The following is a 15,754-nucleotide window of genomic DNA, read 5'->3' on the forward strand; positions in this document are numbered from 1 at the left end:
TTAGGTGATTACACCATTAGGTGATAACACCATTTGGTGATTACACCATTAGGTGATAACACCATTAGGTGATTGCACCATTACTAGACTTTCGAATACACTCCCGTGATAACTGTCAGTGTGTCACGTTTCTAGAAAAGAATTTGTTGAGGATTCATTTTGTTGATATTTTTCTCTCTATTTTTGTTTCATGTGGTTGTATTAATTTGTGTCAACCAACCAACATTGAAAGTTTTAGACAAAACATCGATACAATGACGATTGAAATATAAGAATTAAAATGAAAGTCAAATTAAAGAAACTTTGAAAGTTTCAACTTTAAGATGCTTAATGATGGTCTTAGAACCTTCCGAGACGGACTCTCCAGGGCCTCCTCCCATGCATAGTTCTAGATTCTAGATAACCGATACAGACAAATAATTCCGTTTTTGTTCATATTCATTTATGCATTATTAAATGAATCAGATGATAACCTAGAAAAATGTTGAAGAAACTTGAACATTTGTTTAATAGCTCTAAATATAAATAAAGTTCTTGTTTCTTACTGTGGATCGTCAAAGATATCTGCAATACTGCTGTAATTCGTTATAGCCTCTGAAAATGTTTAAACTTTACGCACATTCTTTCAAGGTAAACCCGAGAGTTTCCACGACACTGTTTACTGTTATCCTTACTTAAACAAGTTTCATAGCTGCACGGATGTTGGATAATGAAACTAGTGCTAAATATGATGATTTTAAAGTCGCGTACCTGATTCTTCAGCAATAATCTTCAATGGAGGAGGCGTATCTTCTTTAGGAGGAGATGGAGGAGGTTCTATAGGTTTGGGTTTGATCCTTCTACCATTCTTACCGTACAGAACTTTCGGTTTTTCTGGAACTTTCTTCGTCTGTTGCTGCTTCACTGGTAGTTTCGAGCCGGGTATTCTTGAACCAGGTTTAGGTTTGTTATGAGTTGTCCTGTTGTTTTTATTGTTGTTATTCATCGTTCGTTGGCGCTGGACGGATGACAATTCCCTCTCCTAAAATAATGTTATATGATACATATTATTTCAAGAGAAATAATCATTAAATCCTCAATCGAGAATAAAATGATAAACGATTCACAACACTTTGAATTGGTGAAGGCAAGACTGTTAAATGTAGTAACCTGAAGTTGGATAAGTTTAGATTCTGCTGGAAGAACAGAGTTTTCTCGGCTCATGGTCTGACAGGAGACCTCGTGAACAGTTTGTGTGGCAGCATTGGACACATATCGTACAGACTGTTGCACTGGTGCTGGCTGTTGTACAAATACATGTTGCTGTGTTGGAGCTGGCTGCTGCACTGGTTGTTGTACTGGTTGTTGTACTGGCTGTTGTACTGGCTGCTCGACAGTTTCTTGAACGGGTGGTGGATCGGGGGTCTGAAGGTAATAAAGTTAAAAATTAGGTAGAGGCCTTGAACAATGCAAAGGGTGATTTTGAAACGTTAACCCTCCTAGGGGTACTGATTTGAAATGTAAGGTTAACTTAAATCAAACTATTAGCTTAGATAGGAAAATATCAGAACTAACATGAACAAGTGCTCGACCACTTTTTGGTCCTTGCGCTTTATTTGGTGGTCTATTTGATTTATTAGTTGCAGCAACTGAGCTATTGCGCTGATTCCTCATTTGTATTTCTTGGATTGGTGGCTCCTCTTCCGGCTACGAATGATACGAGCAGTTAGTAAAGATGGCAAATACCTTAATTGCTATTATTTAGCATTCTATTGAAATGATGATGATCAATAAATCATAAATTAAACACTCCGTGTCCTTACCACAGTTGATCTCGTGTTAACGTTCTCATCCTGATCATTTCCGAAAGCTGACCTGCTTCTCTTGCTTCGCTTCTCCTCCTTTCGCTTTCTTGTTTGCCTCCTCAATCTTTTGCCTCATCTCCTGGATCTGCTGCAACTGCGCTGCTTCTTTTTGTCTTCTTTTCTCCTGTTCTAACCTCACTTCCTCGGCCATTAACCTCTTTTCCTCCTCGATCCTCTTCATTTGTAGCTCCTCCTCTCGTTTTATCTTATCTTTCTCTTCCTTCTTGAGGCGTTCTCTTTCCTCTACTTGCTGTCTAATCATTTCCTGAAGTAAGGAGAGTCAACAGGCCCTTTTTACTAGACTTTTAAATTATAAGAAAACAAAGAAGAAACAACAGTCAAGGGATACGTAAATCAAACATGTGGACAACTCGTCAAATTAATAAAGCAGAAATTATAAATAATGACCTGATTTTCCCGGGCCCGTTTTCTAGCGTCTGTTCTCCTCTCCAACTCCTCAGGATCAACCCATGCACCCTGTCCTAACATTCGGCCTTGAGTGGGACTTTCAGAAGTCTGTCGTGCTGGAGTTCTGGAGGCTAGGTGCTGAACTTGGGGAGGCTGCATGGTTACATTAGGTGACTGTTGAGTGTATACAGGGATATTGGGGGGTTGTTGGGGAATGTTTGGAGGGTAGTTATTGGGTTGTTGAGCAATGTTTGGAGGGACTTGCTGAAGATTCATTGCTGCGGGGTTATTGTACGCAGGTGCAGGTTGATAATTTGGCACCGTAGAACGGACACCAGTTGGAATGGAAGCTGGGTACGGTGACTTGTGTCTCAGCATTTTGTCTTGCTGATCTCTCTGTTTCTTTTCTCTAACTTGCGCTTCTGTAACAGAAAATTGATTTCTATATTTGTTTAATAATCGACATTTATTTCACATTGAGGTAAGAAGCAGTTAATTACGCAGAATCTTTACTAGATTTACTCTCTGTGACATACCTAGTTCCTGAACCCATTTCTGTCTCGCTACCTCCTGCGCTGATCTGTTGTCTTGTGGTTCACCACCGGTTATACTAAAACTCTGGTGGTAATGACCTGTGGGGAGGTGCTTGTAAGATATCCTCAAATCATAGGGAATGTTAATCTGGTTACAATTGATGGCTTGATTATCTATAATTCCAGGGAGTTTGAGGTACGGAAATAAAACTGCAATCTGCAAAGTTCTGGTGTCTAGAGTTCATCATAAATGAAACACAAAACCGTATATCGCTCCTACTCGTAGTGGAGCATTATCTGGCACTCTGTATTTGTCAAAACGAACATTTGAAGAATTAACTATGGATTGTGCCACTTACTGTTCATAGGTTTCGCTTCATTTACGGCAGGTGTTGGTTCCATTACTTGTTGGGAACCGACAACTTGTTGATTTAAATGAGGCTGCCCATTAGGAACAACACCCACATTGCCAGACTGTGCAGCAATTAAACCATTTTGCTGCATTACCATTCCAGTTTGGTGAGGCACAAATGATTGCTGATTGCTCTCCTCGGGCCTCACATTATAAACTCTTTGTGCAGAGAAAGAAGGAGTGGGTGGCAACGGCTGCTGAGAGGCTATTCTCAAAGCATTGTCCACCACGACTCTATCAGCTACAGTACTTCTCATTGCTTGTTGTTGGGTTCTCTTCGCTTGATATGGGTCCACATACCCAGTGTTGAAAATATTCGACTGATTTTTCATGTAAAAATTGTTTTGACTGGCCCTGACATTTTGCTGCTGTTGCACAGGATCTTCAGGTGGTGCTGCAACTGGGTATTGATAGGTTGGGACGGGCTGAGTCTGAACAACTTCAACAGGAGGAGCTTGGTGTTGGATTGGAGCCTCAGGTTGGGGTGGCTGAGAGGAGTATACTTGAACATTTGATGGAGGAACTGTCTTTGGTTCATTACGTGACTGTTGTTGTTTTGGAGAGTTTGATTTGGCAGCTTTTGGAGGGTTTGTTGATCTTTTAGGACCTGAGAAAAGATTAGATTGTTCAAAATTTGGTAGGTTAGGTTCAGATCTTGTTAATTAAAATTAAAAGCAAATCTCAGTATAATCTGTTCAGTGTTCACATTATTATTTCTTTACTTGATGATTTGAACTTTATGAGCAGGTATTTTACTTGAAAAACCGACATTTTGCAATAATAGGGCTATACGAACCCTTGTTTCTTTCGCCTACAACTGGCTCAGGTTTCACTCTGTGATGTCTTGTCTTCTGGACAGGAGGTGGTCTTGCTCTACTTTGCACCTAAATTTACAATCAGTTCACATCAATATAAAAATGTGTAAGTTTGCTGGAACTGAAAGATACATTTGAAGCTAACTTTAAAGTCTTAAAATTTGGTTGCTAAATACCTTGGGAGCTACATTACTCTTCTGTACTGCATTAGTGTTGCCTGCTTGCTGCTGACCTAAAATGAAGTTATGTTTTATAGAATATATTATATATGTTCTGCAATATGAGATATTATTATGAAGGCAGATAAAGAAGCCCAAACCCTGCAATGCAGGGTTTGGGCTTAACTTCTGAATTCAAAGATATAATAATGGTCGCCATTTTTCAAGAAGTTATTGGTCTCAGCATCAATGTAGCGAAATTTTATTTCGCAAATTAGGTAAGTTACCAATAAAGCTACACTGATTGTATCTTATAGATTGTTACCTCTTCTGCGCCTAGTGCGAGCATTTCCCTGTAGATTAGATTGCAGAGAAGCTAGAAAATCATCAGCAGGTCTCCTAAGACAATTATATTGTCAAAGATTAATAACTTGATACTGATACATTAATATCAAAAACGTATAAATATTTAAAACTAATGGAAATTAGAAAATTATGAACAGCTTCCTTGTTACCTGGGCTGAGTTGCACTAACGGACATAGATATCAGCAACCTCCAGTAACATAACCTGATATAGATAATTAGATTCGGCTATCACATCTCATAATGTTTTAAAATAAATAGCAAATAGAGATTTAAATTCAAATTCTGTGTTTTAGGCTCTATAGTTTAGCTAAAACAAATATTGTAGATACTTTAAAGCTTAAAACTTTAAAAACTTTATTACGTATAGAGTTTCAGCAAATTTGTTACTATTCATTCTACTAGAAAATACTTCTGTGTCTTTGTTATACAAGCAAATATCATATTATCATCCCAAGTTAGAGACAGAAAGATAATAAACTTGGATATCATGTATTTCAAACAGGGATAGAATAAGCACTGAGGTTGTTTAAGGTTCTTTCCTATAGAGTATTTGTGAGTAAAATGTTTCTACCCCAACCTTGATTGCCACTGAATTTTTTACATGTACCGTAATCCCATCAGAAACGCAAGGTCGCTATCTTCTTCCATAAAGCAAATCAGAGTACTTAATGGTTATTCAGTAAAATAAAACTAGCAGTCAGGGACAAAAAGTCATACACCAAATGGGCATGTTATATTTTAATGAATTGTTTTACATCTTTTGAGTCTGTGAAATACAAATGTGCTAAAAATTAAACTTCTTGTTTCATTGAAATATCTTGTTTCGTTGAGTATTTACTGATTAGTTTGAAAAATGAAAATGCACTAATTATGCAATAGCATAACTCTCTGCTTTGGAATGAACAGATTAAGGCTTTTCAATATCTAAAGCCAACAGAATGATATGTTGGATTGTTAGAAATCTGATTATCAGGGAAAGATCTGTGATGATATCAATTTACAATGCTTTGATAAGACCCCATTTAGAAGTAAAACAAAATTTAAATTTTATTGCCATTACAATGAATAATAATATCATAATAAATATAAGTAGACATCCGATAATAAACTTGTTACATCCAGTACAACCCAAGATGTCAGCCGACGCGACTTACAAAAATAAAGAAAGCTAGCATGTTCATTGTTGATAGTTTTTCTAACGAGCATACTTAGGCTGTACGGAAATAGCTTTAATGTTTAATTCTACGTCATATTAAAAACATTACATCATTTTTGCTAGATACAAAAATAAATTTTAAAATAAATAACTCTTTTGCTGCTAAGGCGCGGCACCGCGCTGGGTCCACATGTTATACAGCGTGTAGCAACACAGCGCTGAAAATATAAGATGATTGAGCTATAACATTATATAAGCGGTGCGCCGCGCCTAAACCTAAAACCATAAACTTTAAATTGTAAATATTGTCAAGATATTTAAACGAGTTTTGCGAAATAATATGACATGCTGACTTCGTAGGATATTACAATTATACCCGTGCCAGTTCCAAATGTGAGTCAGCAGCTTAAACCAAAAGCAGTTGGCAAAAGGAGCCAGTTACCCGCCTAGAGTATTGTGTTCAATTGTGGAGTACAGTTGCGGCTCATGGAAGTTGGGGGATCATCTTGGAGCTGGAGAGAATCCAGAGGCGGTTTACCCATCTGTTTGACGAGGTGGGTACTCTTCCATACAGTCGTCGACTGGAAATCCTCAATTCAACAATGCTGATAGAGCGGCTAATATGTGGGGACCTCATTGAATCTTTTAAAATTATAAGTGGTTTGGCCAATTACGGAGCTGGTTTGTTCAGTATGAGCAGATCTGGTCTTAATGTGGTATCAAACAGTAGATGCAGTAAAAGTAGCAGTAAAATGAAGAAAGTCCACAGTTCTTTTATTCCGGAGAGTGTGAGACCATATAATTGGAACAAACTCCCCCCGGATGTCAAGAATTGTGGCACAGTGTTAAGTTTTAAAATAAGATTAGAGGCTTTTAAAAAAGAGACTATTTTAAACGGATCTGTAAATGATAGTCATTTTTGGTATGTTTCAGACGAAGTATTAGGAAAGCTTGAGGGATTAAATTATGCTACTAATAAAGAGAAGCACAATGAATATCTTATGTGTAATCCTCATATTGCTAAAAAACGCTTTATCAACTTATATAGTAGTGGAAAGTATGTAAATTAGATTCATTTTAACTTGAGTGTTCAGGCCAATAGATTTTAGATAATTTAAAACTTTAGTAGATATATTTTGATGTGTGTGATCCATTCGACTGAAACATTTTAGCAGCGAGTTTGGAGCTGAGTTTGTAGGTTTACAACCTACCAGGACGCGCGCCGAGTTGGACTCGTCGACGGTCCTGAGTTTGTAAAGCTTTCGTACACTCGCCTTTGACGTTTCTCTGAACAGCTCGCACTGGGTGTGCTTTTCAAAGTTTTGTTAATTTCTTTTAAAATATTCCAAGTATTTAATATTTGAGTGCATATATCATATAATATAGATTCTGAATCATATAATTTTTTATAAAATTATTCAAACAATATACACATAATATAGCAATGACCCTATATAAAATCTACCCTTTAAGAATTAAAAAAAGTTTCCTAAACAATCAAAAATTATTAAGATCTAGACTGTCTCTATCAACAATGGTTTTTCTCGCACCTCTGTCTCCACGGAGAGAAATCACTGTTGTTTTTAGGATTTCAAAGCGAAGGCGCTTTCTAATGTATCATACAGCATCCGAGTACCTCTGGCCAGTGTGGTACTCCATCTTACTGGCAAACTTTCTGAATCATATAACATATAATCATATTGCACATAGAGTACAGGAATCCGCAAAGTTAAAATTGCAATCTTTTGATCGGCCCAAAATGAGACTTTTCTGGAGCATGGAGATTTTGAGATATCTCAAAATCTAAGTTGTCTCATGAATTTCCTCCTGCAGCAGTTAGCAGCAGTTAGCAGCAGTTAGCAGCAGTTAGCAGCAGTTAGCAGCAGTTAGCAGCAGTCAGCAGTAGTTAGCAGCAGTTTCTTTGCACTATAGTCCCCATGTGTTTTGATTGACAATGTCAATCCGTCGAGATCGTTGCTTTGCGAAGCAGAGCAACGATCGACGACGATGCGAAGCAAGAATGCTAGAACACATGGTTGGAGGACTTCGCCGCTTCGACGCGCCGCGCAAACTAGCATTCTTGCTTTACATCGACGATCTCGATGGGTTCATATCGTCAATCATATCAAGCCCCAGCCAGTTCTGTTAATTGATGATGTCAATTCATGGCAGCTCGGCGCGGCACAGTAGCGCATCTCGCCGATCTAGCCTCATTGAGTGCGCGGCGCGGCACAGTAACGCACGCGCATCGCGCTACAACCAGTTCTGTAGATTAAAGGGTTTAAGGCAGATGTTCTTTTTGAAACAAATTGTATAATTTGTCGTGTGCGCTGCATGCGCTTAATATAACTTATTAGGTGCCATTGATCTCTTGCTAGCGGTGCTTAGAAGTTAAATAAATCACGCGCCTGCCAACGCGTTGCAGGTTGCTCTATCCAGAGCCCTTGCGCTTGCATTAGCGCGCGCCCGCAGTGGCGCGAAAGCACATGGTTAGGTGAAGCCAACGCGTAGTGCGTATTTACTTACCATGGCCTGGTACTTCACATAGCCATGCCATGTGTATACGCGTACTGCGCTTGTTTCATGTCACAAGCTTCACATAGCCATGTGCCTACGCGTACTACTGCGTGACGCGCTTGTTTCACGGTCGCGCGCTACTGCAAGCGAGAGGGCTCTGGTTAGAGCAAGTCACAAGCTACTGCAAGTGAGAGGGCTCTGGTCAGAGCAAGCCTGGTACTTATGGGCGGCGCTCAGCCGAATCTCTATTCATATGTTTATGAACATATAGGTAATATATAACAGGACACAAAACGTACTTGGAAATAAAACACATCCGTGAAATAGAATTTAAATAAATACGATAATAATAACTCATTAGTCATAATCAACAATGATAGCGAATATAATATTTTTTATATTCTATTATTAAATTCTAACCATAATAAATCACGTCGGAGTTTTGACTGGCAAGCACCAATTAACTAGCTGACCATAACTTCGCGCGCGCGCAATTGAAACTTATGCGCGCGCACGCAATACTTTGGCACACAAGCTGTTGAAAAACGTTTTTTTACATAAAATTGTCAGTTGTCGCCAAGAGCTTCAAGTGTTACTAGAAGACGCCGAGTTATGTCAATAACTATTTCTTATCTTCATCAAAGTTTTGTTGATGCAATATATCGCACTTCTCAGAATGTCAACAATAATGAACAAATATCAAACATAAGAATTTTACAATAATTTCAAGGTTTCTGGCTGTGTATTGACTATTAAGTCGACAACATACCTTGTATGTTTACAACCTACCAGGACGCGCGCCGAGTTGGACTCGTCGACGGTCCTATATATGGAACAGATATTTTACGAGTATCACCCGTTAACAACATACCCTGCCGAACTAATGTCTTTAGTCGTGATATTGCAAGTAACAGAAAGAGAACTCTGACTTCTCACACGTGTTACTTCTCTGCCGTCGCTCTGAGTTACAAACTTGGGGTCTACAAACTCAGGTCTAGTGCCTAACAACCAGCTAGTGAACTTTTGGAGTAGCGAGGTGGATTCATGCACAAACATAGGCATCTGAAATTTATTGTACGGTTAAGAAGGTCATGAGAAACAATTCACAAATAATATATACTTCACTAAGACCATCTTGTTACTTGTTGGCTGAAACGATTCATTAAAAGTGAGTAGTAGTTGTAGTAGTAGTATCTCCCTCACTAACTAAACCTGTATTTTATGAGATCCAGGAATAAGAGGAAAGAGAATGCTCCCGTATCCGCGAACTACATCCCTCCCAAAGGCGTCCAGGCCGTACACGGCTATCACCAGCCTCGGCCATCCGTACGGGTTAGTACCCTTCAGAGTAACCTGTGGTGTTATTATTTTAACATTCAGAAGCTCGCGACGTTTATAATATAATTTCATTGATTACAGGATAGTAAATACTCGTACCTTTCAAAAGTACGGGAAATGTTTGAGATCTACTGCGAAATGGTTGTTTTGTCGGTATTTCATTTTCTTTGAATCTCAGTATTTGGGTCTCTATACAGTTACTTTCAGGGGTGTAGGAATGGTTTTCTTCAAACAACAAACTTTGTTAAAGATTTTGCTCATGCAAAAAGCCTAGCTGAGCAATTTGGCCCTAGAGATCATTTTTAAACACAGTTTCAAGAACGATTCGAATAATACGATATTAAATGCATATTAGAGCCTGCCAGCAGCTCTTGCTCTTGCTAAATAAGTGTGATTCGAAAAAGGGATGCATAGTGTATCCATAATCTCAACAAATTAATTTTAAATTGGGACATGGATACTAAATTATAATTTATTAAAACATCCGATAACTGCATGAGATAGTACTCCAATGTTATAACGTTCATTTTAGAATTGTTTTTATAAAAGTAGTTGTGCAGTTTATTGCAATTAAAATGCAATTAAAATGGACGATCGTTTTGTTTAATTGGGAGCTCTCTACAGTTAATCTTCAATGTGGCCTCAAATTATAATTTCTCGTTGTCCTGTTATAATTGCTTACAACACTTATACTAATTGATGAATGCAGTTGATAATTTAGGGGGATGCATTCAACAAAGAGTTTGCAACAACAAAGTATTCCGTCCTCGCGTTTTAATTCCTTACCTCACTCGTTTGACTATTGAGAAAATAGTGCTATTATAATTATCAAAAGTGTGGTATTACTTAACTAAAGGAGCAAAGCACGTGCCCTGGAGCACCAATCACAACACAGAAACTACTCCCGTGCACGTGGTGTGCACGTGCTCTAATGAGGTCCAGGAATCAGTCGAGTATTAAGCACTAACGGTCGTGGAGACCCTATCAGTTCTTTCTCTTGAGCTCTTGCTACGGGTTATAGCCATAACCAGCAATGTTAATCTATAGCTCTTGCTACGGGTTATCATACTATATATAAAGCGAGACGATAGTTTTCCGTGCCATTTTACTGACACCACGGCATCAACTTTAACGCGACTTTCCGCAAAAACCGTAAAAGATATACAACTGAAAATTTGTTGACTGGGTTAAATGTTTTAATGGCCTTCAAATCAGCATGAAAATTTTAAAAATAGGCCAAGGAATAGTGATTTTAGTGCCCAAAATTTGGACCCCCAAGTGGTGTCAAAAACGCGAATAAAATAGGTAATAATTATTTTAGTCTCTTGAGTCTTGACACCGTTTAGGGTTATATTATACGGGTTCCTGCTAAATCGACATTTTTTTCATTTCTTTTGACGTTTTTTTATACCAGCAAATGATCTTAAAATCCATTTTTATACAATAGCATATAATATAAGCATCTCAATATTCAACACTCAATATATTACATTGCAGTGCCGACCGCAATACAGAACAGTTTCAAGTTTTACATTTTATTGTTACGAAAACGTACTATTTATTGTTACTAAAACAAACTATTTATTGTTACTAAAACCTTTTACAACGGTAACTTAATCTCAATACTCAACACTCAATATATTAGATTACAGCAGCCGACCGCAGTATAGAACCTTTTTAAGTTCAAAAATTTATTATCAAATTTACTTACTTAGTTTTATCATTTGTTGCCACTATATACTATTACTATCGGGTTCAAAGGACAATAGACGGCGCGGAACTTATTGACATTGATTGCGGAGTGGTGAGACGATTGCGGAGGGGTGAGATGATTGCGGAGTGGTGAGACGATTGCGGAGGGGTCAGATGATTGTGGAGGGGTGAGATGATTGTGGAGGGGTCAGATGATTGTGGAGGGGTGAGATGATTGTGGAGGGGTCAGATGATTGCGGAGGGGTGAGATGATTGCGGAGGGGTCAGATGATTGTGGAGGGGTGAGATGATTGTGGAGGGGTCAGATGATTGTGGAGGGGTCAGATGATTGTGGAGGGGTCAGATGATTGTGGAGGGGTGAGATGATTGCGAAGGGGTCAGATGATTGTGGAGGGGTGAGATGATTGTGGAGGGGTGAGATGATTACGGAGGGGTCAGATGATTGTGGAGGGGTGAGATGATTGTGGAGGGGTGAGATGATTGTGGAGGGGTGAGATGATTGTGGAGGGGTGAGATGATTGCGGAGGGGTGAGATGATTGTGGAGGGGTGAGATGATTGCGGAGGGGTGAGATGATTGTGGAGGGGTGAGATGATTGCGGAGGGGTGAGATGATTGTGGAGGGATGAGATGATTGTGGAGGGGTGAGATGATTGTGGAGGGGTGAGATGATTGTGGAGGGGTGAGATGATTGTGGAGGGGTGAGATGATTGTGGAGGGGTGAGATGATTGTGGAGGGGTCAGATGATTGTGGAGGGGTGAGATGATTGATGATCCCCAACCGAGACTGTTTCATAATACTCAATCTTTCTCGATTTACTAAGTTCAGTAGAATGCAATCAGTCATCAGTAGTGCGTCACATGTATTAAAAAATGTATAATGTATAATGTATAATGTATAATGTATAATGTATAATGTATAATGTATAATATATAATGTATAATGTATAATGTATAATGTATAATGTATAAGGTTTACAAGGTTTACAAGGTTTACAAGGTTTACAAGGTTTACAAAGATAGATCTGTATATTACAGTATTATAACGTTAGATCGGCGTTGCTAAAATAAATCCAAAATCCGTAATCCAAATGGGAGAGAAAACCATTACCAAAATGTCGTGGTGTCACTCTACAAGCCATTATATATAATGTATAATGTATAATGTATAATGTATAATGTATATTAATGTATAATGTCCTATTAGCTGATGGGAATCTAAATACTGGAGATGAGAAAGCACGGTCGAATGTGTTATGCTATGTTTATCATGATCGTACCTCTGTCAGTAGCTTACGCAGAGGTAACTTATACCGACCTTCCTCAATCTCAAGGTTAGCACTTGGTTCATATAATATCTCAAGGTTAGCACTTTGCTTCATATAATATCTCAAGATTAGCACTTTGCTTCATATAAAATCTCAAGATTAGCACTTTGCCTCATATAATATCTTTAAGGTTGGCACTTTGCTTCATATGATATCTCAAGGTTAGCACTTAGCACTTTGCTTCATATAATATCTCAAGGTTAGAACTTTGCTTTGTATAATATCTCAAGGTAAGCACTTTGCCTCATATAATATCTCAAGGTTTGCACTTTGCCTCATATAATATCTCAAGGTTAGCACTTTGCTTCATATAATGTCTCAAGGTTAGCACTTTGCTTCGTATAATATCTCAAGGTTAGCACTTTGCTTCATATAATATCTCAAGGTTAGCACTTTGCTTCATATAATATCTCAAGGTTAGCACTTTGCCTCATATAATATCTCAAGGTTAGCACTTTGCTTCATATAATATCTCAAGGTTAGCACTTTGCTTCATATAATATCTCAAGGTTGGCACTTTGCTTCATATAATATCTCAAGGTTAGCACTTTGCTTTGTATAATATCTCAAGGTTAGCACTTTGCTAGTCATATAATATCTCAAGGTTAGCACTTTGCCTCATATAATATCTCAAGGTTAGCACTTTGCTTCATATAATGTCTCAAGGTTAGCACTTTGCTTCGTATAATATCTCAAGGTTAGCACTTTGCTTCATATAATATCTCAAGGTTAGCACTTTGCTTCATATAATATCTCAAGGTTAGCACTTTGCTAGTCATATAATATCTCAAGGTTAGCACTTTGCTTCATATAATATCTCAAGGTTAGCACTTTGCTTTGTATAATATCTCAAGGTTAGCACTTTGCTTCGTATAATATCTCGAGGTTAGCACTTTGCTTCATATAATATCTCAAGGTTAGCACTTTGCTTCATATAATATCTCAAGGTTAGCACTTTGCTTCATATAATATCTCAAGGTTAGCACTTAGCACTTTGCTTCATATAATATCTCAAGGTTAGCACTTTGCTTCATATAATATCTCAAGGTTAGCACTTTGCTAGTCATATAATATCTCAAGGTTAGCACTTCGCTTCATATAATATGTCAAGGTTAGCACTTTGCCTCATATAATATCTTTAAGGTTAGCATTTTGCTTCATATAATATTTGTTTACTTGGAACGATTTGAACACAAATATTCCTCTTCAAAACGCATTGAACCTTGAACGATACTACTTAGGATAGGTTATTTTCAGAGTTTAAATGATGATTATTATAATTCCTCTCAGGTTGGGAAGCACCGGTAGCAGGGAAGAGGTTTGCACTAAGTCAAGATCAGACTCTGGCGATACAAACTACACCTGATTTTGAGCGGGAAGGGATAAATCCTTTATTCGTGTTCTCAGATGGAAGCGTGTCTCCGTTAAAATTCTTCAAAAGCAGAAGAAAAGGCTGGTACTACCGAGTGGATTTCTGCAATGAACTGCAATCACTCAAACGGGTCCCAAACGGCCACAAGAAATGGAGACTCACGCTCACACTAACTAGCTTGGTTCTGGAGTGCAACGGAGAAACTCTTCTTAATTTTAACTTCGCTGAAGATGGGCGCGGTGATATGTGTGAACAGACTTGGACTAACAAACAAATATCATCTATAATGTTCAGCAGGTTAAAACACTTTGTCATCCGAGCTGAAGGTTAGTAAAGTTGCCTTACAACTGACAAATTTGACAGATGAAAAATATGGATAAAATTGTCGCATAATCTTTTGCATGAATGAATTGCAAATACCTTGTTCTGAAATTTACAAGTAAATAAAGTAATTGTTATTGCTGGTCAAATAATAAACATAAAAAATTGTTCCAAAACAGAAGCTCTATCCCCCAAGTAGTGTATATGATATATATATATACTACTCCCCCAACAATTTATCTCCTTCTATCCCCCAACAATTCATCCCCTTCAGAGAGTATTTGTGTAGTAGAAAGGACAAAAATAAAGAAAGGAGAAAAGTTGGGCTTCGGCTGCCCCCGTGGACTAACCAACTATGGGAACAGTGAGGGAACCTGTGTGGTAGCAGACCAGTTCAACTTTACAAGGAAGCCACCTCTCTGTAAATATGGTAAGTGCAGTTCACTATATAGTGACAACACTATATAGTGACAAGCACTTTATAAGTGGAGTGGATAAGTTGGTTAGCAAAGGGTGAAAACTAAGGAATGTACATTTTTAACAGGCTCGTAAGACCCACTCACTCTTTTTAGTGTAAACTAAGTATATGTAACCTACCTAAGTGACCTAGGTATAAGGAATTTATCTACCAAAGTAAAATAGGTATCTAGATGCAATTTTAAAATCCTCGATCCCATCGCCATATTCCATGTGTACTTGAGGCTTCTCCAAAAAATGATACATTTTATAATTTATAGTTATTTATAATTTATAGTTATTTATAATTTATAGTTATTTATAATTTATAGTTATTTATAATTTATAGTTATTCATAATTTATAGTTATTTATAATTTATAGTTGTTTTTTTAAAATCGCGATTCCGTACATGCCGCGATTTCCTTTTGTCCCTGGTGGAGTAGTAGCAAGAAGGTATCGTATATATTTTAATTTGTTCTCTTGATTATTTATTTATGATTTTATGTAGGGTCGGCACCAATGTAATTATGGTTTTCACCACCGTGTTTTGGTTCAGCCGAAATAAATTTTACTATGATATTTACATAATGTTTCTCACTCCAGCTGCAGTCTGGTAGTGTTGAGTCTCATGAATATTCTTCTAGCTCTCATTTTCCATGTTTTTGCCTCACAGGAGATATTGTGGTCTTTTCTAAATATAACTGTAATATCAAATAACGGAGTAGTTCGCTGTTTATTAGTCTCATGATTGAAATACTGATATCTGGATATTATCCGGTTGGAAGAGACAAGGACAAGTGAAACAAGGAAGTTAGGAGTAAGGGCAAATTTTCGGCGTCAACGCCATCTTCAGGCTCAAATTATTTGTTATATAGTAGTGTTGAAAGTATTAAAACTATTTTAATAGTTATTTATAATTTAGTTATTTATAATTTATAGTTATTATATTTCGGAAATTTCATTCATCCTAAACTTCATGCCAACTTATGAAGTTGGCTATGATTGTTGTCTTAAGA

The 15,754-nt window shown here is 37.7% G+C and overlaps 3 protein-coding genes across 3 annotated transcripts in view; 1 reads left to right on the plus strand and 2 right to left on the minus strand.

Moving 5' to 3' along the window:
- LOC134814709 (3-oxo-5-alpha-steroid 4-dehydrogenase 1-like) overlaps positions 1 to 15,612 on the minus strand; it is a 78,464-nt gene extending 62,852 nt beyond the window's left edge. The window contains exon 1 of the mRNA XM_063822891.1: positions 15,592 to 15,612. The gene's annotated coding sequence lies outside the window, so the exon portion shown is untranslated. The remainder of the gene's footprint in view (positions 1 to 15,591) is intronic.
- The window catches only part of LOC134815967 (uncharacterized), an 81,366-nt gene that overhangs the window by 58,298 nt on the left and 7,314 nt on the right, over positions 1 to 15,754 (plus strand). Inside the window, exons 2-4 of the mRNA XM_063824605.1 lie at positions 12,467 to 12,593; positions 13,878 to 14,285; positions 14,555 to 14,710. Of these exons, the coding sequence (XP_063680675.1) occupies positions 12,491 to 12,593; positions 13,878 to 14,285; positions 14,555 to 14,710 (667 nt within the window). The 5' untranslated portion in view covers positions 12,467 to 12,490. The remainder of the gene's footprint in view (positions 1 to 12,466; positions 12,594 to 13,877; positions 14,286 to 14,554; positions 14,711 to 15,754) is intronic.
- LOC134815968 (transcription factor SPT20 homolog) lies at positions 270 to 15,615 on the minus strand. The gene is made up of 13 exons (XM_063824606.1): positions 15,593 to 15,615; positions 4,686 to 4,739; positions 4,496 to 4,569; positions 4,189 to 4,244; positions 3,994 to 4,081; positions 3,145 to 3,804; positions 2,789 to 2,884; positions 2,253 to 2,674; positions 1,803 to 2,109; positions 1,555 to 1,686; positions 1,150 to 1,404; positions 751 to 1,021; positions 270 to 594 (listed from the first exon to the last, which is right to left on the minus strand). The coding sequence occupies exons 2-9, from the start codon at positions 4,709 to 4,711 to the stop codon at positions 1,837 to 1,839; spliced, it is 1,695 nt and encodes a 564-aa protein (XP_063680676.1). The 5' UTR covers positions 4,712 to 4,739; positions 15,593 to 15,615; the 3' UTR covers positions 270 to 594; positions 751 to 1,021; positions 1,150 to 1,404; positions 1,555 to 1,686; positions 1,803 to 1,836.

The sequence above is a fragment of the Bolinopsis microptera genome, chromosome 5 (genome assembly GCF_026151205.1).
Source record: "Bolinopsis microptera isolate Bmic1 chromosome 5, MBARI_Bmic_1.0, whole genome shotgun sequence".
NCBI lineage: Eukaryota > Metazoa > Ctenophora > Tentaculata > Lobata > Bolinopsidae > Bolinopsis > Bolinopsis microptera.